The sequence below is a fragment of the Lontra canadensis genome, unplaced genomic scaffold, assembly GCF_010015895.1.
Source record: "Lontra canadensis isolate GAN:19392208 unplaced genomic scaffold, GSC_riverotter_1.0 scaffold161, whole genome shotgun sequence".
NCBI classification, from domain to species: domain Eukaryota; kingdom Metazoa; phylum Chordata; class Mammalia; order Carnivora; family Mustelidae; genus Lontra; species Lontra canadensis.
In genome coordinates this window covers 64,429-89,589 of record NW_022631155.1, presented here as the reverse complement: position 1 = coordinate 89,589, position 25,161 = coordinate 64,429, and the positions used below count along the sequence as shown (strand labels likewise).

The following is a 25,161-nucleotide window of genomic DNA, read 5'->3' as shown; positions in this document are numbered from 1 at the left end:
TGAACCTGAGTGACCTAGCTGGACAGGGGCTCCATCCAGAGTAACTGGGGACCTGGCTTTAGTCCTAGTTTGCTTTCAGACCGCCTGTGTGGCCTCAGCTAGATGCCATCCCTGTCTGGGCAGGGTCTGGGTCAGGGCTTCGTCTCCAGTCCCCTCCAATATGAGGACGCTGTGCTGGGGGATTGGCTTTGGGGCCTGACAGCTTTCAGAGCCCCACCCATTAGCCCCCTTCCTGAGCCTGGGAACTTTTTGGCTACACTGGCTTGCCGGAGTTTTTTCCCGGCCCTAGAGCCTCCCTAGCGCTTAGGAGCACTGCTGGCCAGTTCCTTCCACACAGCCACTTTTATCCCCCTACTCACCTTCAACCTAGTCTCCTAGAGAATCTGTCTTCTTGCCTGCTCAGGGGCTGTGACTGCACCCACCCCTGCTTCGGAGAGGGTGTCACGTGTCCTCTCCTGCCTCTGCCTTGCAGGCCCCGCAGAGGTAGAGCCCAGTCTGGAGGCAGCCAACAGCCACAGGGTCTTGGCCCTCAAGTTGTAGGCCAAGGTGAAGTTCATAAAGAAGCCAGTGTTGTGACTAGGAGTAGGTAGAAGGTCACTACAAAGAACACATCTTGTCCAGTGTTGTGAAAGCACTTGGTGTGTCTGGGCCCAGATCTGTGAGGACAAGGAGTCAAAGAAGAGGCTGATGAAGTTGGCCGGGCCTTGAAGCCTGGCTGAGGTGGCTGGGGGTGGCCCTGGCAGGAGTCGGGGGGTTCTGTTGGGGCAGTGAACAGGTGGGCAAGGCAGGGCAGGGTAGGGCAAGGCAGTTACCATTCGAGTCAAACCCGTTTGTAGGTGAGATCAGCTGCAGGGCCTGGCAGCCTGGGAGGGAGGGAGGAGTTGAGGAAACGCTGGTCTCTTAGGCTGGTGCTGTTGTGGCATATCTGGCCTGGGTAAGGGCTGAGTCACCTGGGACATGGGAAGAGCTCAAGGCCCCAGGGCAGCCCAACCCAGGACAGCCCTCATTGAGTGGCCATTGCTGTCCTTGGCCCCCACTCTTGCTGGTGCTCCCTAGCTGGCCCACCCACACTTAAGGCTCTGGACCAAACTTGCCCTTTCCCACTGGTGGCCTTGGGAGGCAAGGGCCACCCTCTTCTTCACCCTTAGATCTATCCCATCACTCTGCCCTCCACATTCTACATCTTTAAGCTAGGGGTTTTTGAAAGGGAAGGGGGCCCAGGAAGAGGATGGGCACACCTTAGGTCATACAGTGGGTATATTTAGGAGTTACGATGCCAAGCCAAATCCATGGCCACCAGCAGCCCAAGGTGGGGGATGGGAAGGCGTTCGATGCTGGTCACCAGACTGGAAGCAGAAAAATGCTGACTGGCAAGAGACAGATGAACCAAGAACACCAGTCATGTCAGAGAATTATATATAATTCTCCCATCACCCATTCTCCCATTCTCCCATCACTACCCCCACACACATCGTCACACGGACACAGGGTCATCTCCTCCCCACCTGACAAAACGCAGGAAGAGAAAGTGAGAATACTTCCAGAGTTTCAATCACCCTTCAATCCCCTCCTTCTGCAATTCCTCTCCAACCCCTTGTGCTTGTCTCTGTGCCCCAGTGACGACTCAGATGGGACGCTGCCCTCCTGGAGCTCACCATCTAGAACAATAAAGGGTGATGTCCACTATGCGAGAGCAATGTCAGCAGAGGAAACTGGGGGAAGGAAGCAATCTCCTTGTCTGGGTGGCCCATGCAGTCAGAAAAAGAGCTACAGCCACTTGAGTGAAGGCTTGGAGAATGACCAAGACAAGGGGACAAAGAACATTCTAGGGAGTCTGAGTGCCAGGAACAAATGCCCCCAGGGGCTAGGACTTATGATCTATTCAAAAGGCAGAAGGAGGGGAGTGTGGCTGGATCTGCACCACATCTCCTTGGGCCCCCTTACAGTTTGGCTTCTATCCTGAGAGCAATGGGAAGCCATCAAGAGTTGCAGGCATCTGGACTAGGTGGTGGCAGTGGGTGTGCACGGGAGTCTATGGATTGGGGGCCATTTGGGTCCTAGCCTTGAGCCCGTCATCCTGATAGGCCAACTTTGGCCAACTCTATTGGACTGATTTAACTGTGGCATCGGAGGCGTTGCCTGCACCCATAGGTAGGGTTGGGGCTTCTTCTGATGCTTCATCCTTCCTAGCCCCGTGCCCCGTGCCCTGTACTTTGCAAGTATTCAGTAAGCATGATTCAATGACACAAGCGCCCAAAAGGCATGAATGAATGGCCTTTATCAGACTGCACTGACCCTAGGGGTCTGGATGTGTCACCTGTGAGGTGGCCCTGCTTGCTGACTGGGTGCTCCAAGCATGGCCTTCCAGGGTGAGAACTTACCTGGTGCCTCTGGTGAGCCCAGCCCCCTCACTCTTCTCCTCCTTCCCAGCCTCTGGGCCCCCGACCCCCTCCCCGACCCTGTCTGGGATTTTCATCTGTAAAATGGATCTAGAAACAGGAGTTCTCAACAGCGTTAACCCACAGCATCTGTGGAAGTCATTGGCCCTACTGGGGGCTGGATCCCGTCGGGTGCGGGCAGGGGCGTAACAGGCCGCCGGGGCCCTTCGTGCGGCGGAGACCTCCCGGCCTAGGGCCGCAAGCCCAAAGGAATTTGTCTGGAAGTTTTCCCCCGTGGCAGAGCCTTCTGGAGCTTGCTCTGGGCTCGGCGTGGGGAGCCCCGGCCTTGATTTCTCCAGCAGCCCCGCGGGGCGGGGCTGGGAAGGGGCGGGCCGGCCGAGGACACTGGCGGGAGAATGTGCGGAATGTGCCAGGCGCATCTACCTACCCCAAGACAGGGCAGGGGCAGGGGGCCGGCCGAGGGGAGGGGCGAGGGGCGAGGCACTGGGCGCCGGTGAAAACCTGTTTGTTCTCCTGCGGGTGGAGCCCAGTCCGCGCCTTCTCGCTGCCCTGCGTGCTCTTCGCTGCCCCCGCCGTCCGCTGCCCCGCACCAGCCGCCCCGGTCCGACCCGGCCCGGCCCGGCCCGGCCCGGCTGGGCGCTGTCCACCTGAGGGAGCCCGCGCCTCCTGCCCGCCCGATCCTCTGCCCGCCCCGCGAGCCGGGCACCTGTGCCAGGTAGGGCTGTCGAGTCGCCATTGGCGCGGCCCGGTGGTGAGAGAGCGGGGGGGGGGGGGGGGGGGGGGGGGGGGGGGGCGCGGAGGGGCGGGGGGCCTGGCCCATGGCCAGCCAGGTGGCAGGAACGGCTCCGGGCCTCAGTTTCCCCTTCCATAATCCTCACCCGCTCCACGCAGTCCTCCTGGGCTTCCACCAGGGAGGCAAGGCACTTGGTTTTCTGGTTTTTCACTGTAAGCAAAGATACTAACCTAGAGAGGCAAAGAAGTCTGGCCTCCTTACCCTTTCTGGAAAAGAGGGATTGATTGTTAGTGAATGGCCTGGGACCAGGATGCTCTGAGAGTTGATCTGCAGGCAAAAGAATCAGGACATTTCAGATCAGCTAGTTCACATGTCCATTTCATAGGTAAGAACACTGAGAGCCCAGAGCAGGGGGCTGGGGGGTTGCTTGTGATGAGGATGCGTTCGCCACACGGCAACCTCCTGGAAGGCTACCAAAAAGGTAGCTGTCCCAGACAGAAGGCGCCGAATCAAGTGTCACCAGGTGTTATCAACAGGCTCTGTGGCCGAATTGTTTGCAGGGGGGCAGGGGAGCCAAGAGCCTTGTCTTCTTTGGAAAGGCAGAGTGATACCTGCCACTTCTGAGCTGGGGGCACCTGGGCAGCTCCGTCAGTCCAAGGAAGTAACACATCAGGCCTCCTCCCACCCAGGCCTCCTGGGGGCTCAGATGAGTTCAGTGTGACTGGGACTGGGCTCCGGAACATCTGACGTGTGGTAGGAATTGTGTTCTCCCTGAGCCATTTGTCCTTAGCTTTGACCTTGTGGAAGGCTGTGCATCTTAAGATCGCACTCTGTGAATCCTAAGAGAGCCCCCTCCCACCGCATTCAGCAGTGGTTGAGGCCTCCCGCACCTGGACCCACTCTCGCTTCAGTCTCATGGCCCTTTAGATTTCTGGTCACAGTACCTGGCTGGGGACAGGAAGCAGGGTCCCATGGGCCGATTGATTAGCCTGGGCAGCGGGGAAGGGCTCTGGGTTCCTGCTCCCTCCTCACCAGCTCACATAATGCTGTAGGGCAAGTCTGGGTGGAAGGGGAAGAAGGGGATGGTCCTACCTTCCCAAGGCCTCCACTGCCCAATCTGAAAAATCAGGGGCAGCCCAGGGGCTGGCTCAGAGGCCCTGCTTACCACTTAGAAACGTCTAGCCAGGACACAGATGCATAGACCAGGGGCCAGCTTGCTGGCTGGCCTTGGTGCCTGTGCTGTTTGTCTCATTACCCCTGGGCCAACCCAGATGGGAAGGAGCAGATCCACCTCACTTGCCCTACCCCGTCCTTCCACCAGTTATGGGCTCCCGCCCTTGTGCCTTCCTGGCCTGGACTTCAGATGCTCTGGCCTACCTGGGGGCTCTACACGCAGCTGTGGAAAACTGGTGGAAGGTACGCAGAGCAGCACTCAGCGGGTGCTCGAGATCTGTTCATTTCAAACCTTTGGCAATTCACAACTCAGCGACAGAGGTGGCCCATGACCATACCGGGTGCTGCAGCTCTGAGTGGTATAAACACAAGGGGCTGTGAGAGCCAGGAACAGAGGAGCTACTCTGGCTCGGAGCGTCAGGGAAGTGCTTCTTGGAGGAGGAGGGCTTGGAAGCAAGGTGAGGTCTCCATATCCTTTTAGGCTGCATGAGTCTAGCCTCTCTCTTATTCCTGAAAAACCAAAGGCAGTTCTTCCCAAGCCCCTGTAGTTCTACCCAGAGCCAGGCAGTGGCGGCCTGGAGAGGAATCAGATGCCAGCCTTGCCCCAAGGAGTGACAGTCTGGTTTGGAAGATGGACAGCAACTCAGTAGGGAGCTGCTGCTGGCGTCGAAAGTGTCTGCCTCACTTCCTCCTCAGTTAGAGTCCAGACCTCAGACAGTCCCTCACCTGAGGGCAGTGAGCTCAGGGGTGGCCCGTGTTTCACCTCAGCCTCCCTCAGCATGCCTGGCACCCCTTGTGTTTCTGCCTAGTGCCCCTGTATCCTCCCAACATCTAGCAGCCCTCGTCCCTAAACCATCCTCAGTCTCATGCCAAGAAAAGTCCCAAATCTGGCTCAGTGTCCTCTGGAAGCTGGAAGCCTGCCTCCTTCCTTCCACACTTGGCCTCCCCCGGTGACTGATCCCTTCGGTCTGGATCTTGCTTCAAGCCACAGCCCATGCATAGCACCGGCTTGCTTTCTGCTTGCTGAGCCCCGAGGCTGCCCCCACAGCCCGGCCCTCCTGGGATGGGCTGGGACCCTGGCTGGAGAAGAGGAGAGCTGTTTTCCATGGCTTCAGAGCTCTGAAGAGCAGCCCACGTGGTGGCCCAGACTTTTGGACACCATCAGGGCCTCCGCATTCATTTCCACTGGCCTGCAGGGAACTGGATGGCAGGACAAGGGCACTGCACCTGGGGGAAGTAGGCATCGTTGCTTCTGAGGGTCATTGAGCTGGCGGGAGCTCAGGAAGCGGAGCAAGGAGATGAATGGTCATAGAGTGTGTGCTGGAACAGGGAGGCGCCTGTACAGCCTAGTGGTGAGAGAGCAGCTCAGAGGTCAGTCTGGGTACGAACCCCAGTTCAGCCACCATCCGGTTGGACAAACCTGAGCAGATCACACAACCTCTGGGGAGGCCTTGGTTTTGTCACTGCTGGAGAAGGGAGGCTGATGCACAGATGAGCCAAGACCACAGTGTCCCCTAAGGGGGAGGTTGTGGCCAGGCTGGGAGGAATGTGGGCTCCCCACCTAAAGAAAAAGGGTTTAAAAATCACTGCTAGTCTGTCCCAATGATGCGTATAGTGTCTACCCACAGTTAAACTATTTGCCACAAAACACTTAATTCTTAGATCATTTCTGGATGCCTACTAAAATGTGATTGGCTTTTTTTAAATGTTTGCTGTTTTCATTTTTAACTGTTTATCTTGGATTCATTTAACTCACAGAAAAGTTGTGAGAACGGTACCAAGAATTCCGTCAAAGCCTCACATGGATTCCCTGTCGTGAACTCTTCTGAGGATTTTCTTTAGGGACACTTGTATGACAGTAACATTCGCTGAGGAGTGGCCATGGAGGTGTCAGGAAGTGGGCAGGGCTAGGGTCAGGTCTTTTTTCCGAAAGGGAAATTGAGGCATGGAAGGGAACTCGCTAAAGAACTCATTTGGTGTTTGCTGATTACTTGCCTGTGCTGGGCGCTGGGGCACAGCAGTGACTGAGAACTGAGAAGGTGAAGGGGTAGGAAAGCAGGAGGGACAGGTCTGGGCGGAGAAGGGTCTGAAAAACGAAAAGTTAAGAGGCCCATTGTCAAACTCTTAATGTGGGGAGGCAGGAACCTACAGCTTAAGCACATGTCCCAGGAGTTTTGGATTCTAGAGGGACCCAGAGGTCACTTTCAGGAGCACCATCTTGCTTTTTCCCATGGGAGGCATGCTCACTTCCCACTTCAAGAAAGAGCCAAGAAGCGGAGCCTTTGGTGGTGATGGTAGAGGTGGCTCTGGGGCCCTGTGGCCATGTCCTGGGTCAGAGAGGAGATGTGGCCTCTGGGGCCAGTGGTGGGCAGGTCCCATGCTGCCGCAGGTTGTCACTGATGGTCCTGGCCTTGGACCCCTTCATCTGGTTCCTGTGATCATTGGCTCAGCACACTGCTTTTTAATGACTAGGTCAGTTTTCCAGAGAGCTTGATGTTGCAGAGGGTTCCAATCACGAGAATGGGTGAAAAGGCTTACATCAGGCTGTGCCCGGTTTAGACTAAAAAAACAAAGACCCAGAATTTGTCTCACTACTTCTGCCTGCTGAGTTCCTACTCATTCTTTCATTCTTTTGGGAAGGCCTGAGCCACGGGCACTTCCTTGGGGACATGCAGCATTCTGGCAATGCCCTAGAAGGGCAGCTGTAGGTTCCTGGCTGTCTGTCTGTCTGTCTGCCTAGCACCCAGCCTGGCTGCCAACTTTCCATAAATGATTGTTGAATAAATGAAAATGTGGCCTTGGGCAAATGCTTTCTCCTCTCTGAGTCTCCATATTCTTATCAAAAATGGGGACATTGATAATGGGACGGTGGAGTGCCGGATACTGGATCTGGGTGGGACAGGAAGGGGAGAAAACAGCTGGGGAGGGTTGGAGCTCTGTTGCGGTGGGAAGTGGTGTTGGGGGGGAGCTGGGGACTTCTCTTCCTCTTGAGCTTTACTCACCTGTAACTAGGACAAAAGGAATTCTTTGGCCAATGTTAGGGGCAAGTGGGGGGGGGACTTCCTTGTCACCAAGCCTGCTCTGGCAAAGGCTGACTAGGTGGCAGCAGTGACGGTACAGGGAGAGAGGAGTTGGTTGAGCTGGGGCTGGGCTCTATGACCGCTGAGTCCCTTTCGGCCCCTGTGGCTGTGTGCAGACTGGGATAGCCTCTCTGCCCCACTGTGATAGGCTTAAGACCGGCTTGGTTCCCAGGCTGCGAGGGTACAGGGAGTGGAGGACAGAGCCTGCTCAGATCCTGAAGGAGGACTTGCACCGTTCTGCTGGGCCCCTTCCCACACTGCGGCAGGGGAGGTGGAGGCCCTGGGATCAATGGGAATAATCCGTACGGGAGGCTCTGGCAAGGGGTTCTGTTTGGAGCGACACCTCATGGGCTCTGCTATCCCCGCCATTTTGGCCCTGCCCAGGCCCCTGGCCTCCACAGCGCATGTCAGAGGGCCCTGCCCAGAAGCCCTTGCTGGCCCTTGAGGTTAAGCCACCTCTGAAATGGCTCTGTCACCCCAAGCAATCTCTTGTATCCAGCCTGTAGATAACTAGAAAATGGGCACAGGAGAGCCAGGAGAAATCCCAGGCCTGCAAGAGGAACAGGCAGCCATGGGCTCACTTTGCCCCTTTGGGGCTAGAATTCTTCATTGTCTCTGGAGAGAGCTGGCCTCCCTCAGACCCTCAGACAGCTGCCTCCCAGGGCCCTCCAGCACTGACGCCGAGAAGTCTAGATTCTGGGATGTCGGGGGTGGGCTGTGGGAAGGTGAAATTCCAGACTTTCATGTAGAAGTCATTTACCTGTAAAGCACATTTACAAATACTTCCCCCCCACACATACACATTCTTTTTCCACATTACATCTTTGCCTCCGTGATCCAAGTCTCCTCTGGCTGGTGCGCTTCCTTCCTCCTGCCCTATTAACCTCCATGCAGGAGTCCCCGGGTACTCTGCTCAGCAGCAGGCTGGGGGTGGGGAGCTCGGACACAACCCAGCCACGCAGCCATCGCTCTGGCAGGCCTCCGAAGGGCCCCCTACTCCTGGAGGGCGGCTGGGAATCCTTGGAGTGGCAGCACAGGGCCTACCCCTGCCGGAGGAAAGGAAGCTGTCTGTGTACTGTCGTCTGGCCAGACGGTGAGACTGGGAATCAGGATGTCCTCCATCGTGAGACCTGGCCACAGGCGGCTGCTTCATAAAACATGTGATCATTCCAGCCATTGGCTGCCCGAGTGTTGGCCTGGGTCTAAACTTAGACATTAGGCCAAGTACCTTCAGAAAGAATTGGGTGAGGGTCACACCCAGTATGGGGGAGGGGGTCAAACTCCCTGACTTTTGGCATCCCTGGCCCCTTCACACTCCATGCTATATCCTGCCTGTGGTCTCACTCCACTCACCTCTTTGTCCGGGCCTTTCTCTCACCCAGTGATGGGGAGCCAAGGTTCCATGGGAGAAAGGAGTCTCCTTCCTGCCAGGCCAGCTGTCTTCTGTGACACTGCCTAACAGTGCCCAGTGGAATGATCAGAGCTGGCTGGCTTTACCCATCTTAGGAACAAGTTGCTGAGAGATCGGGGACTTTTCATCATTTTACCTCTTCCCTCATGACTGGATGGGAGCACTTACATTTTTGCTGAAGTGATTCTTGGGCTGTCCCTCTATTAGGGCTCCCTGCTTTGGAGCCCCATGAAAGTTCTCAGAGAGAATTTTGCTCAAACGTGGCCTGAAGTTGGCCTTGATACCTTCGTGTAGATGTCACTTGCCGCATCTGTATTTGATCATTTGCTTGACTATATGGGCGACCCTCATGTCCTAACCCACTGCTTCCTCAGTCAAGCCCTGAGTTACAGTTAAAGGGTCAACCCAGAGTTGAGCTGTGGGCTCAGGTTCCAAAAGACAGAACTGCATGTGACTCCTGCTGGCCCGGGGTGGGGCCCACAGAAAGTTGGTATGCATAGGGAAAGGAGCCGGGCTCCCTCTCAGCCCTCTGGGTACAGATTGTCAAAACTTACCTCTGGGGAAGAAGTCCTGCCCCTTGCTCTTCTGTCTGTGGTGTGCCCGCTCGTGCTTGCTCACCATGGCCCGCACCCAGCACACACACATTCAGACAAGCCCCAACACCTGTGTCCTTTGGCTGTGGCTCCTTCACGTGTGAAGCTAAGGGTGTTTTGTTCCTCTTCCCTTCCAGTTTGCCTAGGAGGTCTCTGCCTGGTATCCAGCACTCCCCTAGTCCCCAGCCAGCCACTTGCTCAGCTTTCTGTCTTCTTTCACACAAGCACTTGGCACAAAGATCCCAGGCCACGGTCCCCAGGGCGGGGGTGGGGCGCTGCGACCAAGGGCCGGGCTGCATACGTTCGCAGGCTCAGCGGCCTTGCCCCCTTGTTGGTGTTTGCCCAGTTGTCTGGAAGAAGCCAGCCTGTCCCAGCTGTATGGGGGGCAGAGGCAGAACAGGACATTTCAGTCTTGGGGCAGGCTGGCAAGTCTCCAGGGCGGATGACACTTGGTGGCCAGAGACAGCCGCCAGGGCACATTGCTATGCTGTCTGACTCAGGTGAGCTCTGTTTCTCTACGCTTTCTTCCTCTGCTATGGTTCCCTTTCCTTCCAGGCTAGTGGAAAATGCAGACATTTTTAGCGCAGTGCAGCTGAGACTGGGACCAGGCTGTGTTCCTCAGCCAAGGAGCTGTGGGACTTGAGGGCTCCTCTGGGAGATGCTGTCTGGGCTGGGGCTTGAGGCCATTTGGCAAGGAGGTAGCTGCAAGGGCAAAGACACCAAAGCCTGCTTGAGAAAAGAGGCATGTACAACATGGAAAATCAAGCAGGGTGGCAATTCCAGAAAATTTTCTCTAAATTAGTCTTCTCATCTTGGAGGCAGAGCACGCCCTGTCCTTGTGGGGTGATGGGATGCCCCTCCTCCTGCTGCTTCTCTCACCATCTCTGTCTCCTGTGCATCAGCCAAGCATTGGCGTCACTTTCTTCCAACTCCTTGGCTCCCTCCCTCCTGCTGATCTGCCCGCATCAGCTCCTGCTTGCATCAGCTCCACCTCCACTCCCTGACCACACCAGGCTTGCTGTGGCCTGGGGAGAGCAAGCTCCTTGCACTCTTTCTTTGGCTTTTTGCTTCTCTCTATCTAATCAGGGCCAGAGGCCCCTTCCTGGGAGGTTGCTGGAAAGCTTTTAAGAGGCTTCAGCAGTAGGGAGGATGGTGCATCTGGAGGCCATCTCCATCAGGGAGCGCCTGTCCCCATCTCTCCCACTCCTTCTTGCTATCTAATCAGGGCCAGAGGCCCCTTCCTGGGAGGTTGCTGGAAAGCCTTTGAGAGGCTTCAGCAGTAGGGAGGAAGGTACATCTGGAGGCCACCTCCTTCAGGAAGGGCCTGTCCCCATCTCCCCCACTCCTTCTTGCTTAGGAGGCACCCCCTGATTGCCCCAGTAAGCATCTGCAGGCAGTGGGAGGGTAGAGAGAAGGGTGTGAAGGGCCAAGAGGGCGGGCTGGAGACCATCTGGTGTCTGAGGTGGCCTGGACTGCTCAGGGGATTTGGACCTGGTCCTGAGCTTCCTTGGGACAGGCTGGTGTGGTCTGACTGTGGCACCTTGCTTGAAGTTGGCACAAGAAGTTGCTCTATGAGGGAAAGCTAGGATGAAAAGTGGCAGATAAGCCACTGTTCCTAAGCAGGGCAAGATGGCAGTTCCTACGGTACCGGGAGACTTCTCCATATCAAGGTTGAAACAGGAGCTGTAGTACTAGAAATGTACACAGAGTGGCTGTCCTGACTAGAAATGCACTCACACGGGCCATTTAGGAGATGACGACACCCACTAGTATCATAAGACCCAAACTATGGGATGGAAAAGAGCTCGCACCACATTCTAGGCAATGACACATGCTCTGGCTTAGAGGTATCCTACCAGTATGAGACCCAATGAGTAGGTCCATGGGCTTGGTGGCTTGGCACCACTTTACAGGTGAGGAAATTGAGGCCCAGACAGTAGGACAATGCCACAGCCATGTGAAGCCACTTAGGGATGAGGAGCAAAGATGTGAGCTCTCAGGCCAGGTGGCCCTACTGGATGGCAGGTCTCATGTACCAGGAGGGCCTAGAAGGGTTTGAAAGAAGCCCAAGTACCCAGAAGAAGAGCAAAACTAGAACTGGGTGGGGGGACATGCCTCTTCTCCCTCCTATGTGAGCTATGGGCAAAGAAGACCCAGGAGCCTAGAGGAGGTCATGTGTGTGCCTGCAGGTGACAAGGCTCAGCTCAGAGCAGCACAGAGGGTCCCTATACGCCCAGGGCACACCGCCCCTACCCAGGATGTCTACCCTGAGGGAGGGAGAGAACTCCCCGCTGCATCCGTGACTCTCCTCACTTCCCAGTCCTTCCTCAGCACTGCTCACGTGGCATCAGCTTTTGAGATCCATCATTGGCTATGGAAGCAGTCCCAGCTCCCATTTCACTTGCTTAAACCACTGTTTGTTTAGTCTTTATCACACAGGCAATGCATATTCATTATAGGAAAAATAGAACACACAGAAGAGCAAAGTATTTTGGTATATATCCATTCAGGTGTTTCTTTCCCTGTGCACTGTAATGTACTTTCTTTAAAGAGCTTATTTATTTATTTATTTATTTATTTATTTATTTATTTAGAGTGTGGGGAGAAGAAGAGGGAGAGGGAGAGACAGAATCTCAAGCAGACTCCACTCTGAGCCTGGAGCCCAATGTAGGGTTCAGTCTCACAACCCTAAGATCATGACCTGAGCTGAAACCGAGAATCGGACGCTTAATCAACTGAGCCACTCAGTCGCTCCCTACATGTCTTTTTTTTTTAAGCTTCTTTCACTTTATGTTATAAGGAAACATGAAGGCATGTTAAATATCACTATATGTCAATATCATTTGTAATGACTACCTGGTATTTGCTTGAATGATGAATGGATCAGAATATATTTAAACATGACTGTTGGGAATTTATATTATTGCCTGATTTTCACTATTTTACTCAACACCCGGATGCCACCCCTCTAGTATACTTTATTCTGCTTACTCATTTATGTCCTTAGGAGAGATTGCTGTGATGGAGAGCTGAAGGACCAATGGTCTTACCCTGCTAAGGTTTTCAATACATATAGAGATTTATCCTATGAAAAGATGTGTCCATTGACCCATGCACCAACAGTGCATGAGAGATGCCTGTCTGTAGTGAGGGTTTTTCTGACTGTCCATTGATTGGGGATGAAGGGGATGGTAGGTCTGAGAGGAGACCTGGGTCCGAGGAGGGGTGGCAATGTTTGGTTAGTCAGAAGAATGGCTCCTGCCAGCTTCCAGTGCTGGTATTCAGTGCAGGGTATGTGTTGGGGTGTGAGGTGGGGTGCCTCAGTTCTGCCATTGCTGAGGCTGGTAGAGGGAGCAGGTCTTGTCTGGGAACAGATGAAAGGGGTCCAGGGCTGTGTGGGGAGGGGGAAGGTGGGAGTGGTGAGGTGGAGGGAAAAACCAGCTCTGTAGCTGGGACATGAATTCAAACCTCATGTGTCCATCTGTCCATTTTAAAGGCTCCTTGGTCCAAGGAGCTGCCTTTTTCAATCCCATGGGAAGACTCTATTTCCTCCCTCTTTCAGTTTTATTGTCCTATCAAAAAAGGACATTTGACTTCTGAGATGCAGCACCAAGCCCTGCTTTTTGCATGGTGAAGTGGGAGCAATAAGCCTTGAGTCTTCTGATTGGGGTCTTAGCTGTAAAGATGGGACCCGAAGCAACTCCACTTCGCCTTGCTGTGGACTCTTACACGTGTCTCTGTCCCTTTGGCCAGTGAGTTCCTGTGGGCCCTCTGTCTCTGTCATCCTGCATGTGTGTGCATGTGTCCTGATTTTGGAGGTGGCTGGTTTGTTCTGATTTGGGCAGAAAACTTCTAGGCAATGTGGGCCACAGGTTTGTCAAGGGGAAACTGATGACTTCCTGGAGGAACCTAAAGACTCAGCAGTAGGAGGCCCTGAGCTGGGGCCCAGAGAAGGTGAGGGACTTGCTCAAGGTCTCACAGTCAGTCAGAGGCACTAGCACACTGAGGGGCTGAGATCCTAGGTGGCAACTCTGTCTGTGTGTCCTGTCCAGTAGGGTTACTCCATGGGCTGCTGGGATGGGAGAGTTGGACCTATGAGGTCCAAGGATCACCTCTGGAATGAGTTCTGCTCAACAGAACTCTGACGTGGCACTTTGGTCAGGGGCTGGGCAGTGGGGCTGCCATTCACTGTGATGAGGTGCCATTCCTGGCGCAGCAGGCTTGGGCCTCCTGGACTGCTCATCCAGTGTGGTTTATGGGAAAGCCAGCTCTTGCTGATGTGGCAAATTTGGTTTGCTCTTGGCCCTTGCCTTACTTATTTTAGTGTGCCCCTGACCTCTAAGGAAACATGTCAAGGGCTTGCCAGCTGGCAGCAGGGCCCGGCCTCTCTGGGCCTGGCCCTGGTGAGGCCCAGAGGGTGGCAGACTCCTAAGAGGGAGGCCGCTCTGCTTCAGGACTCTTCTGGCAGAGCCACAGCCCCTCCTTCCCATCATGCCCGCTTGCAACTGTGCAACTGTGGCAGGTCCAACTGGGCCAACTGTGCCAACTGTGGCAGGCCGGGGCTGGGATTAAACTCACCATATGGGCCTTCCCTCTCCCTGAAGCACAGCGCTAGTCCCAGCCTGGGGAGGCAGCTTCCTCACCCCAGCCTGTTCTGGGGCAAAGACCTTCATGGTGCTGTGAAGGCCTCAGAGAGTGACCACCGTGGTCCTCCCCTCACTGGCCACAGGAGGGAAGCAACGGCGAGAGGGCAGAGAAGAGGCAAGGAGGGAAGCGGGGCAAGAATACAGAGAGGAAGAGAAAGAAAGCAGCACACCCTCAGGTTGGGCTTGTACTGGTTGAAAACCACTGAGAGTCCTCTCGCCCAGCGAGGACAGGCTGAGAGTCCCTGCTGCTTGGCTCCTGTCCAACTGCCCTGAGATCTTTGCTGTGCCAGGTGGTGCCGGGCATTTGCAGGAACACGGGCGCATTCTGCCTTCATAGCAGTACTGAAGGGTAGACTTTTTAAAATCCCATTTTACAAATGAGGGCACTGAGGCAGACTGGAGAGAAGAAGCAATGTGTGCTCACTCCCTGGCCTCTGCCCACCACCAGAACTCCATCAGCTCTTGCTTCCCAGGGCCAAAAGGACAGTCTGGATGGCCCTGGTGTGTCAGGGACCGCATGATGAAGTGACAAACTGTGTGCTTGCCTTTGCCCCCAGGAGCCCAGTCGAATCAGCTGAGACAGGATCTGTAGAGCAAGCACCATGAGTATCTCAGCTCTCGGAGGCGGCGCTAAAGGTGAGAGCAGCAGACTGGGGGAACTGGGAGGGAGGCCTCACGGTTCTGGGGCTGGGCTCCTCTTCTGAGGCTGCCTGGCCTCGCCCCTTCCAGGGAAGGCGCTACCACCTGGCGAGGAGGAACGCAACAATGTCCTCAAGCAGATGAAGGTTCGAACCACGCTCAAGGGGGACAAGAGCTGGATCACCAAGCAGGATGACTCGGAGGGAAACTCGGAGGGCCGCACCCTGTAAGCCGGCAAACGTGGGCTGGGCTGGGGCCTGTCAGCACCTGGGGGAGCTGAGGGACTCCGACCATGCAGACCCCGGCCTGGCCCTGTGGCCACAGGCCAGCTGGGGAGGGCGGAGCTTAGGAACGCAATCCAGCTGAGGCCAGACCCGAGCGAAGTCATGGGGCGGGAAAGCCCGGGCTGCTGCGTGGCTGTGTCCATGCAGGCCTGCGGCGTGCGGAGGCAGGCCAGGGCAGGCGAAGGTGAGATGGGAATGGTGGGCCAAGTTGCTGACGTGCATGCGCTGCACCCCGGCTCCCCTGCTTTGAGTCAGCAGGCAGCCTCTAGGACGGTAGGGCGCCCCTTTTTCACAACTCCTGTTTCCTCAGAGAGCTGCCCTCTGGTCGGAGTCGTGCCACATCCTTTTCATCGGCTGGGGAAGTCCCGAAGGCTAGGTAAGAGGGGGCACCCAGATGGCTGGTGGGGGGAACTCATGCTGCAGTCTTCAGGGGATATGGAGGAGCCCAAGCTTGGAAGAAATGTCAGAGTCATTTCAACTCCACAGGAAGGACAGGCTTTTCTGCTCTCTTTCCTTTTGGGAAAGAGAATGCAGGAGTCACTGGGTTCAGGTGCCTGGCCTTGCTGCGTGACCTTGAAGCTGGCTGCCTTATGGGCTTCCATGGTTCCGGCTGTCTACTGGACACTGAGAAGCCCCTGTAGGCGGTGAGACAACATCTCTCAGGGGATCAGGCAGCTGAGAGTCACACATGACTCTCTCCCATCTGGAGTCTGGATTGCTGAGGACACTTGGTAATCAGCACGTGAGAGGAGACGCACACGTTTGGTCCAACTGTCTCCCAAATTCAGGATGATCTCTTTTGACAGCTGGCCAAAGGAAGTAGCCAGTCGCCTCCCAGTTTTGAGGACTTTCACATATCGGTGTCTAGGGATGCTCTGAAGCTCCTGAGAAGTACGAGTGAGTGCAGTTGCCAGGGCCTTTCTCAGGTGGTGGGAAAGGCAGCGGCAACAGCTGGGAGGGAGGGGTCCAAGTGCACTGCTGAGTTCCAGGGCTGCCCCTGATAACTATGGACTTGCCCATCACCACTGTTCACTGACTCGGTACCCACAGAGGACACAGGTCTCCCTTCAGGGAACTGACATCTTAGCAGGGTACACAGGCATGACCCAAGGAGAGAGAAGATTATAAAAGAGAATTATGAATTGTGACCACTGCCATCGGCAAGGTTGGTGAAGGCCTGAGGGCGGTTCGAAGACAGTGTACTCACTGGGGCACTTGTTCACTTTGGGGGGCGGGGTGCTGGTCTCGCCCAGGGCTTCTGTTTGGAAAGCATATCCTGGGACTATGATTCAGGGCCTAGAGCAGGGGTACCTGAAAGTCTATTAAACTTTGGCTCTCATTCTCTCCAAGGCATGGGTATTTCAACCAAAAATGTACGTATGGCTAAATGGGGGAAAAATGACCTTTCTTTCTCAGGTCCCACCCCAAGTGTTCTTGCAACTTTGTCACTTCCAGGAGGCTGTCCCTACTGAGGACAGGGTCTGTCAAGATGTGCTTGCATGGGGTTCTCTTAGATCCACTGCCCCACCCCTGCTTCAGCACTAAACTCCTCTGCCTAATCCTTGTTCCTTGTCCCTGCCACTCAGTTGCTCCCACGGAGGAGGCACCCAGCACGTGCGCTGTGTTTGCTTTCCAGCCACACCCTCCAGTCCCAGACGTGCATCCAGACTGTGATGTGGGCGTCTCAGGAGCTGGAGGAGGGAAGCCCCAAGGAGCAGGAAGGGAGGGGCATCTGGCTTCAGTTCTACCCCTGGGGCCCTCACGAGCCTCCCCAAAGGAGGCTGCGCAGAGATGTCAGGTCAAGGACCATGGCCTCTGGCCATGGAGCCTCCAGTTCTGACAATAGAGGGTGAGCGGACTCTGTCAGCAATCCCAAATGACCTCTTTCTCATGGGATTGTTGGGCCCTGGCAGGCCAGGGAAAAGTTGGAGTTTGGAGGGGAACTCTCTTCAGGAAACGCTCAGCCTTGAAATACACCTGCCTGGTACTTGGTGTGAGCCAGGACCGTTCTGGGCCAGTCCTGGAAAAATCAGCCATAAGTCCCTTTCCTGGGGGAGCATGAGAAATGGGCAGAGCAGAACAGGCACCCTGGCTTGGGTGAAGGGGTGGATGCCCCTCTTGCTGTCCTCACTCTGACCACACTGGGACACCCACCGGCCAATCCACTCTGCTTTCTCTGGGTGCAAGAGAAAGTAGGGCATCTTTGCTTCACCTCATACCTTCCTTTCCCTTGGCAGGCCTCCAAGCACAAGGGCTCCCACTGGCTATATCATCCGGTAGGTGACCACAGGACCCTGCCCACTTCCCCATGCCTGCCCGCACTACCCCCCGGCTTCTCACTGGACTTCTTCTGGGCTTTCTTTTAGGGGAGTGTTCACCAGGCCCATAGACAGCTCGTGCCAGCCCCAGCAGCACTTCCCCAAGGCCAACGGAGCTCCAAAAAGGTATGTGTCCATGGGGTGAGGGCCTATGCCAAGCTTGTGGCACAGAGATGATTCTTCTTGTCAGTAAGAGGGGGCGGGCAGGAGGGGTGGTAGGTGGCAGCTCTCTACCTCCATGGGTCAGGGCCCTGGGTAGCAGCGTTGGGACAGAAAGGCTCCAGGTGGATGTATGGTCCAGTCTGACACTTGGGTTCCCCAGCAGCCATGCCTCTGGGAGATCCTGGGCCACCACCTGACTGGCCCTAGTCGCCGGGGCAGAGACACAGGGAGGAGGCTGAGAGGGCTTCCCAGCCTTGACTTGCTAGCTGACTGCACTGAGCTGTGTGCTTTAGTCTGCCTTCTTCCTGGCAGACTGATGTGACACGTCATCAAAGCACCTCAGTGTCAAGGTGAACCTGGGCTCCATCAGAGAGGCAGGGCTAAGGGGCTTGGGCCTACCTATGGCAGGAGGGCTGCCCTGCTCAGGGTGGTGAGAGAAAAGAGGAAAGGCCCCTAGCCACATGTCTCCTGGGCCATGTGGGCAGATTTGGAAGCAAGACGGGACCTGGGAGTGGGCACATGGAAACTCCTTTCCTCTCCAGTGCAACCGGTCTGCTGAGAGCCACTCCTGCTGGACCTCCCCGCCCCTCCTCCTCTGGCTATAAGATGACCACTGAGGATTACAAGAAGCTGTAAGTATGTAACTGCAGACCTAGCTCAGCTCCCTCCAAGGACGAGCCCAAACACCTGGTCTGCTGAGGGCAGCTGGTTGCTCACCTCTGCGCATGGCCCAGGAATGCCGGTTCCTCCTGCCTGACATCGCTGCCAGCTGCCACTGTGACCTGGAGCTTACCAACAGAGTGACAAACCCCAGAAAGCTGGACAGCTGTACACGTTGCACTTCTGATCGGAGGCAAAGCAAGGACTGTAAAGAAGCTTATTGAAGGGACCAGTGGGTCTGCAAAAGGGGTCATGGCTTATGGCTATGGCCTCTGCTGGTTGGCTCTATATTCTGGACATGCCTCTGCACCCCTCTGGGGTTCAGGCTAGGCTGGACTGGGGCCTGATGACCCCAAGCATGCTCATGGTCCTGGCGGCCTATCAGTTATTGGCATTTTGTGCAGAAATCTGAGTGGCTTCTTGGATATAAATCTTCTGGGCTCCCCTTCTGGCCCCTGTCAAAGAAGCCCCCCACAATGTGCCCGGGGAGGGGGTGTTGTGGACAGAGGTGTGGGTTGTACCCATAGTTCCCAGGGGCCCCACAATCATCCAGTGACATGGAGTAGCTAAGAAATCTCTGGAGAAGGAGATGAGAGAGTTGAGAGGCTTCAGCTGGGTCTTGAAGGATGGTTAGGGCTGGACCAAGGAGAGAGGAGAGGGCTGGCCCTTGAGGAGGAAGTGGCATGAGCAAAGGCTCAGAGGCTGCAGTGCCATCATGGGCAGAGATGGGGGAGGAGGGGCCACAACCGACAGTAACCTCCGCCCCTCCCCTCCCCCAGGGCACCCTACAACGTCCGGCGTAGCTCCGCTTTGGGGGCCGCTGAAGAGGAGGAGATACCCTTCTCATCTGATGAGCAGAAACGGAGGTAATGGTGCCCACCTGACGTCCCACAGGCAGGGCAGGGGCCCGAGTTTGCGTGGACCCGTGACATAGGAATTGCGCCAGTTGAGGTGACGAAATGCACAGCATGTATGGATCATACTGGAGAAGTGGCTGACCATTTACTCATTTACTGAGTCCCAGAACCACCGACTCAGGGCTGGGCCAGCTCAGAAGACCCTCTTATGAACCTTTTATGGGGCAAAACCTAGGAGATGAGGGTCTGTGAGAAGCCTCCACTGTGGGCAGACAGGCTGGAGGGAGGAAGGTGCTTTGGGACTTTATATCAATTTGTGAGAAAGGGTCCTGAGCAAATTGGACCAAAATAGGCCCTGCCCCTGGGAGGTCTCTAAAGTCACTAAAGCTCCCTGTGCCTCAGTTTCCTCATCTGTAAGTTCTGGGAGCAGGTGCTAATTTGGCTATGCTGGCAGAGTGAGTCCCGCCTTATGCCATTAGATGCCCCCTCCCTGTGCCGCCCCAGGTCAGAGGCCGCAAGCAGTGTGGTGAGGAAGACGGCTCCCCGCGAGCACTCCTATGTTCTGTCAGCAGCCAAGAAGAGCACCAGGTTAGTTACACAGCGGGAGACACGGCGGGGCCTGGCTCTGGGCCAGCTCAGCTACCGACCGGCTCCCCTCCCCTTAGGGCTCCAGGGTTCCTTTGGCTAGTGAGGGGTTGGTTGAGAGAACCCTCCTAGCCAGACCTTCTGGGATTTACTTTCTGGAAAACGGAGAGGTCTGGCTCCTGCCAGCAGGACTAGTGAGAGAGGAGACCAGGTCCCTGTAAAGCAGAGTGGTCATGATGTCACATGTCCACGGGTTCTGTCCAACATGTTGCCTTTTCTGCTTCCTTTTCAGCAGCCCTACCCAGGAGATGCAGGCCCCGTTCATTGCGAAGAGGTAAATGTCGGCAAGGGAAGACTTGGAAGCTTCTCGCTGGCTACAGAGAAGGTCTCCTGCCAGCAGGGGTGGAGTATGAGCTCTGTGGAAGGCAAGCCTAGAGTGGGAAGTTGTGAGGGGCTTCTGTCGAGAGACCCGGTGAGCAACTAGGTGGCTGCGGTGGCACTTGGGGGCTTCAACAGCCATTTCTGTGTAGGCAGGATCTGGCCAGCAGAACGTAGCTTGTGGCTGGAAACTTCCATTTGCTAACAGGGCTAGGGCCCTGACCCCCAACAGAGTCATAGAGTTTCCAAGGGCCTCTGATGTTCTGAAGCAAAAGTAGCTACCTGGGCAAAAAGGACTTGTCCCCATCCCTCCCGCCCTGCCAGGGATAGGTTGGACAATGCCGTCGCAGGAGGGATTATTGGGCTAGGGTCCAGAGATTTGTCATTGGGAGCCTCTGCCTGGCCAGGCCCTTGGAAGTGAGAGTGACACTGTAGATGGGCCCTACAGGGTGAACAGGGCTCACAGGGAATGATCGGGATGTTACATCACAGGCTTCTTTCCCAGCTTCTGGTGACCACAGGCAACCCTTGACATTCCTTGGCTTGTAGACATATCACTCCAGTCTCCGTCTCTATCTAATGGACCTTTTCTCTCTGTGTCTGTGTCCACATTTCCCTCTTCTTATAAGGACACTGGTCATTGGATGTAGGGCTCACCCTACTCCAGAGTGACCTGATCTTAACTTGATTACATCTTCAGAGACCCTATTTCCAAATAAGGTCACGTTCACAGGTTCAAGGCAGACTTGAAGTTTGGAGCCACACTATTCAGCTGAGCACAACACAGGGGACAAGCAATGCATCTGTTTCTCTTCTTGTCCCCAGGGTTGAGGTGGTGGATGAGGACAGGCCTTCCGAGAAGAGCCAAGACCCACCTGCTCTAGCAAGTTTCCCTCCTGGCTCAAGGAGGTAATGAACCACTCATCTCTGCCTGGGGCTGGGGGCTTGCCGACTTGCCTTGCCAGTGTCACTGTAGGACTTCTGCTGGGTCGCCGCCTTGCAGGGCCTCAGGGTCAGCGTCCCCATGTGCTCAGTGACAAGATGGGGCATAGAAATCAGTAAGAGCCTGTGTGGTTGGATGTTCTAGGGCTGAATGGAGCACAACAGCCTGATGTCCAGGGACAGCATGTCGCTCTTGTCTGTTCGATGCTTATCTGTGTTAACTTAACCTAATGGCAGCCACAACATCTTAGATTAGGGTTTGAGAGGGCCTACCATCAGGGTCTTAGTCCTGCAATTCTTGGGCTTGTTTAGAGCTCTACTGTAAGTTGTCCAAGTTCAACCTGCCAACCGTGCCCACCGCCTCTTCTGGAGAAGGAGGCTCCACAGTCCCCAGCTCCGCTGAGTCTGCCCAGCCCTGCAGGGAGCTGGGAGCCCAGGTGGGTGCTGTGCGCTGGCTCTGGCCTGTGAGCCAGTCTTATGGGAGGGTCTGGGACTGGAACACCAGGGCAAGAGCAGGCTGAGCACTGGGGATGTCACTACAGAGGGGGCCCTGATTTGCTCTGATTTCTGAGCCCTGAGCATCTGCGCACATGACGGTGCTCGCTTGTCCACCAACAGAGCAAGCAGTACTTCCTTGTACTATGCAGTGAACTGAGCCTAGTCCACTTCCTGGCAAGCCCCTACTCCCCTCCCCAGTTCAAGTCCCACAGCCATCTGTGTGTGCCCACCTGCCGTAGACAGACTGTGGGGGCGAGCAGCGCTGCAGATCTTCTGTGCCTGGAGGGAGCTGAGGTCACAGCCCAGCAGCGGCTCCTCTTCACGCCGTTCCTCTCTGGATACTCCCTTGCTTTTCTTTTTTTTTTTTTTTAAGATTTATTTATTTATTTCATAGAGAGACAGTGAGAGAGGCAACACAAGAGGGGGAGTGGGAGAGGGGGAAGCAGGCTTCCTGCTGAGCAGGGAGCCCCATGCAGGGCTGGATCCCGGGACCCCGGGATCATAACATGAGCCGAAGGCAGACGCTTAATGACCGAGCCACCTAGGCGCCCTGATATTCCCTTGTTTGTGTGAACTCTCATCCGTAAGAACTTTTAAACAAGTGGAAGATTTGAGAGCTCTTCACAAGGCAGCATTGATGAGACTTGGGGGCTGTCTCCGTTTGCTAGGGCTGCCAGAGCAAAGGAGCGCAGACTGGGGGGACTTAAAGAACAGAAATATCTTGTCTCCCGGTTCTGGAGGCTGGAAGTCCAAACTCAAGGCATAAGCAGGGTTGGTTCTTTCTGAGGCCTGGGAGGGAGGCCTGTCCTTGGTCTGTAGATAGCCACCTCTGCCTGTGTGTCTCCACGGGCTCCTCCCTGTGTGTGTCTGTGTTCTGATCTCCTCTCCTCATAAGGACGTAGGTCATTTTAGATCAGGGGCCTGTCCTACTCCAGTAGAACCTCATCTTAACAAATACCATCTGTGGGGGCGCCTGAGTGGCTCAGTGGTTTAAAGCCTCTGCCTTCGGCTCAGGTCATGATCTCAGGGTCCTGGGATCGAGCCCCGCATCGGGCTCTCTGCTCAGCGGGGAGCCTGCTTCCTCCTCTCTCTGCCTGCCTCTCTGCCTGCTTGTGATCTCTGTCTGTCAAATAAATAAATAAAATCTTAAAACAAACAAACAAACAAACAAAAAAACAAATACCATCTGCAATGACCCTGTTTCCAAATAAGGCTCCAATCTAAGGCAGAATCTAATCTAATCTAATCTAAGAATCTAATTCTAAAAAATTCCTTTGGATGTTTACTACCCATCAGCCGGGTGTCATAGCAAGTTGGCTGCAGTGGTTTGCTAGGGCACCAGTAGCAAAGTCCCCCAAACTGGTGGCTTGAACAACAGAAATAGACTGTGTCACAGTTTTGGAGGCCAGAAGTCCAAGATCAAACTTGCCTGTGAGGCCCTGGGGGAGGGGGGCGGGGAGGAGGCAACAGGGGCTGGTCAGCGAGGCTCCGTGTGTTGCCGCCCTCAGATTCTGTAGTCGCAAAATGTCTGCAATCCTCGACATCTTCCAGGTGAGCCGCCGACTGGTCCTGAGTTGCCTTCCTTTCCGACCCCACTGCATCAGGGAGGTCCTGCACTGGTCGGGTCAGGTAGCCGCCATCAGTTTCCCACACCCAGCTTCGCTCTGCCCGATTATTTGAGAATTCCAGGCCTGGATGTGGCCTTGAAGGAACCAAGCCCTATGGGGAGCAGTGACCTTAACCAAATTCTGGGTTCTGTAACACTTCAGAAAAAGCTGGCTTATGGCAGAGTGGGGCAGGAGAACATCACAGCCTTGTCCCCAGCTATGGCCCTGCCGAGGCTGCCGCAGTAAGTTCCCAGGAGGGAAGGCCTTGTTTTAGGTGCCAAAGCCTTCAGGGACTTCAGGGAGGGCTGAAAGTTTGGGACCTGCAGGCTGTGTCCTTGGGGCTGTCCAGCTATCACTTTCCTTCCATTAGATACCAGACCTGCCTGGGATCCCAAAGGCCTCTCAGCTCCAAGTTCATCTGAACTCCTTGTCTCTAGTCACCCCCTCCACTTCCCCCTGCTCAACCGTGGAAGGGGTCTTCCCTCCGTGCACCCTGGGGCTTGATTTCTTGAGTTCATCTTGTCTTGAACCTTCTCATTGTGGAATGACTTCTACCCGCCATCTGGACTGAGCTTATTCAAATACATTATTCCAGAGCAAGTGGCTGCTGTCCCCATCACAGCACTAGTCAAGCTTCCTTGGCTTTCTGCCTCACCCGATCATAGCAGGGCATGTAGGCTGTGCCCCAGCGTGCTGCCCGGCAGACAAACTGGAGAACAGTAACAGCACAGCTTCCGGCACAAGGCTTTGTACTTTAACCCCCTGTGCCTCAGCGTCCTTGTGTATACAGCAGTGAGTAGTGATACCGACCTCGTGAGGCTGCCCCAAGTTCTAAATGCCACAGGCAGCTGGGGCCCCACTAGATGAGTGCCCATGACCTCCCGCGACTCTCAGCCTAGCTGAGGACCTAAGACTGAACTAGAGCGATCTGTGGCTAAAGCTCTGGTGGGGGTGGGGGCTGGTGGGCTGCTGCAGGAGAAAAGAGGCTGGAAGGTCCCTGTACCAATTTGCTGAGGCTGCTGTAACCAGTTACCATGAACTCGGTGGATTAAACAACAGAAACTTATCCTCTCACAGCTCCGGAGGCCAGGGGTCCTAAATCAAGGTGTCAGTATGGCTGTATGTTTCCTCCAAAGGCTCTGGAGGAGAATCTGTTCCAGGCCTTTCTCTTAGCCTCCGGTATTGCTGGCAATCCTTGTTGGTTCTTAATTTGTAGGTGTCCGTTCTCACATGGCTGTATTCCTTCCATGTGTCTGAGTACAAATGTCCCAGTCATATCGGATTAGGACTCACTCTTTTCCAGTCTTACCCTAAGTAAATTACATCTGCAGTGGCCCAATTTCCAAATAAAGGCACATTCTCAGATACCGGAGAGGACTTCATCACATCTTTTAGGAGCAACAGTGCAACCCATAACAGCCTCCCTGTGGAATTGCTCAAGGGGATGACAAAGAAGGAGGAAGGCATTGAAGGAGAGGCACCGGCTTGGACAGGCTTGGGTCATACTTTGTTCCTATTTCCTCCCTGACATGACACCACCAGTGAAGAAGTATGTTTTTATTTGCCTATGATGTTCTCAAGTGGTGTGTGTCCCAGCCATGTGCTTTATGCTGTCATCATTGCTCTCATGGGAGGACAAAAAAATCAGAGCTGCCCTTGTGCACCAGGTACCCTGTCCCTGGAAGCCCTTCCATTTCCCTCTTGTCATCTCCAGTGTGCTAGGTCTCAGCCAAGTCCCAGGAGAGACATAAACAAGCAGCCCACTGACCCAGTCCTCTTAAGGCCTCCTCGTGTAGGTTGGAGCTAGATGTCAGAATCAACTCTAAGGTGACTTTCAAAGGAGAGCAACCAAGCCACTCTAGTTCACCCAAAGTGAAGACCATTTGCCTCCCAGCCCTCACCCTGGCAACCTCTGCCTCTTCCTTCCCCACCTCTAGCTCACAGGTACCTGGTCACTTGCTTTCAGGCCCCAAGTCCCTGATATCCTACACTCACTAGCTCGCACTCCAAATTTGGTCTGTAGGTTTCCCGAGTATCTGGTTGGGCATCAGTCCCCATCAGTCCATATATACAAAATTCCCACTGGCCTCACAAAGCCATTTTGGACTCTCCAGAGGGACCACATCCAGGCCGCACCTCTGCAAGCAGATAGCAGCATCATGGCAGCAGCTACAGACAGAGCATTGGAGCTGGGTG

General features: G+C 55.1%; 1 protein-coding gene across 5 annotated transcripts in view; it reads left to right on the top strand.

The window, feature by feature from the left end:
• The first annotated feature begins 14,618 nt into the window (after positions 1–14,618).
• The window catches only part of ZNF185 (zinc finger protein 185 with LIM domain), a 43,086-nt gene continuing 32,543 nt past the window's right edge, over positions 14,619–25,161 (top strand). For 4 of the 5 annotated variants that reach the window (XM_032845266.1, XM_032845264.1, XM_032845265.1 and 1 more), the window contains exons 1-10: positions 14,619–14,671; positions 14,765–14,900; positions 15,269–15,334; positions 17,196–17,234; positions 17,325–17,402; positions 17,981–18,070; positions 18,878–18,964; positions 19,460–19,543; positions 19,833–19,874; positions 20,744–20,827. In XM_032845266.1, coding sequence (XP_032701157.1) covers positions 14,638–14,671; positions 14,765–14,900; positions 15,269–15,334; positions 17,196–17,234; positions 17,325–17,402; positions 17,981–18,070; positions 18,878–18,964; positions 19,460–19,543; positions 19,833–19,874; positions 20,744–20,827 — 740 coding nt within the window. In that variant the 5' untranslated portion in view covers positions 14,619–14,637. The remainder of the gene's footprint in view (positions 14,672–14,764; positions 14,901–15,268; positions 15,335–17,195; positions 17,235–17,324; positions 17,403–17,980; positions 18,071–18,877; positions 18,965–19,459; positions 19,544–19,832; positions 19,875–20,743; positions 20,828–25,161) is intronic. The other variant, XM_032845263.1, reaches the window with a different exon arrangement.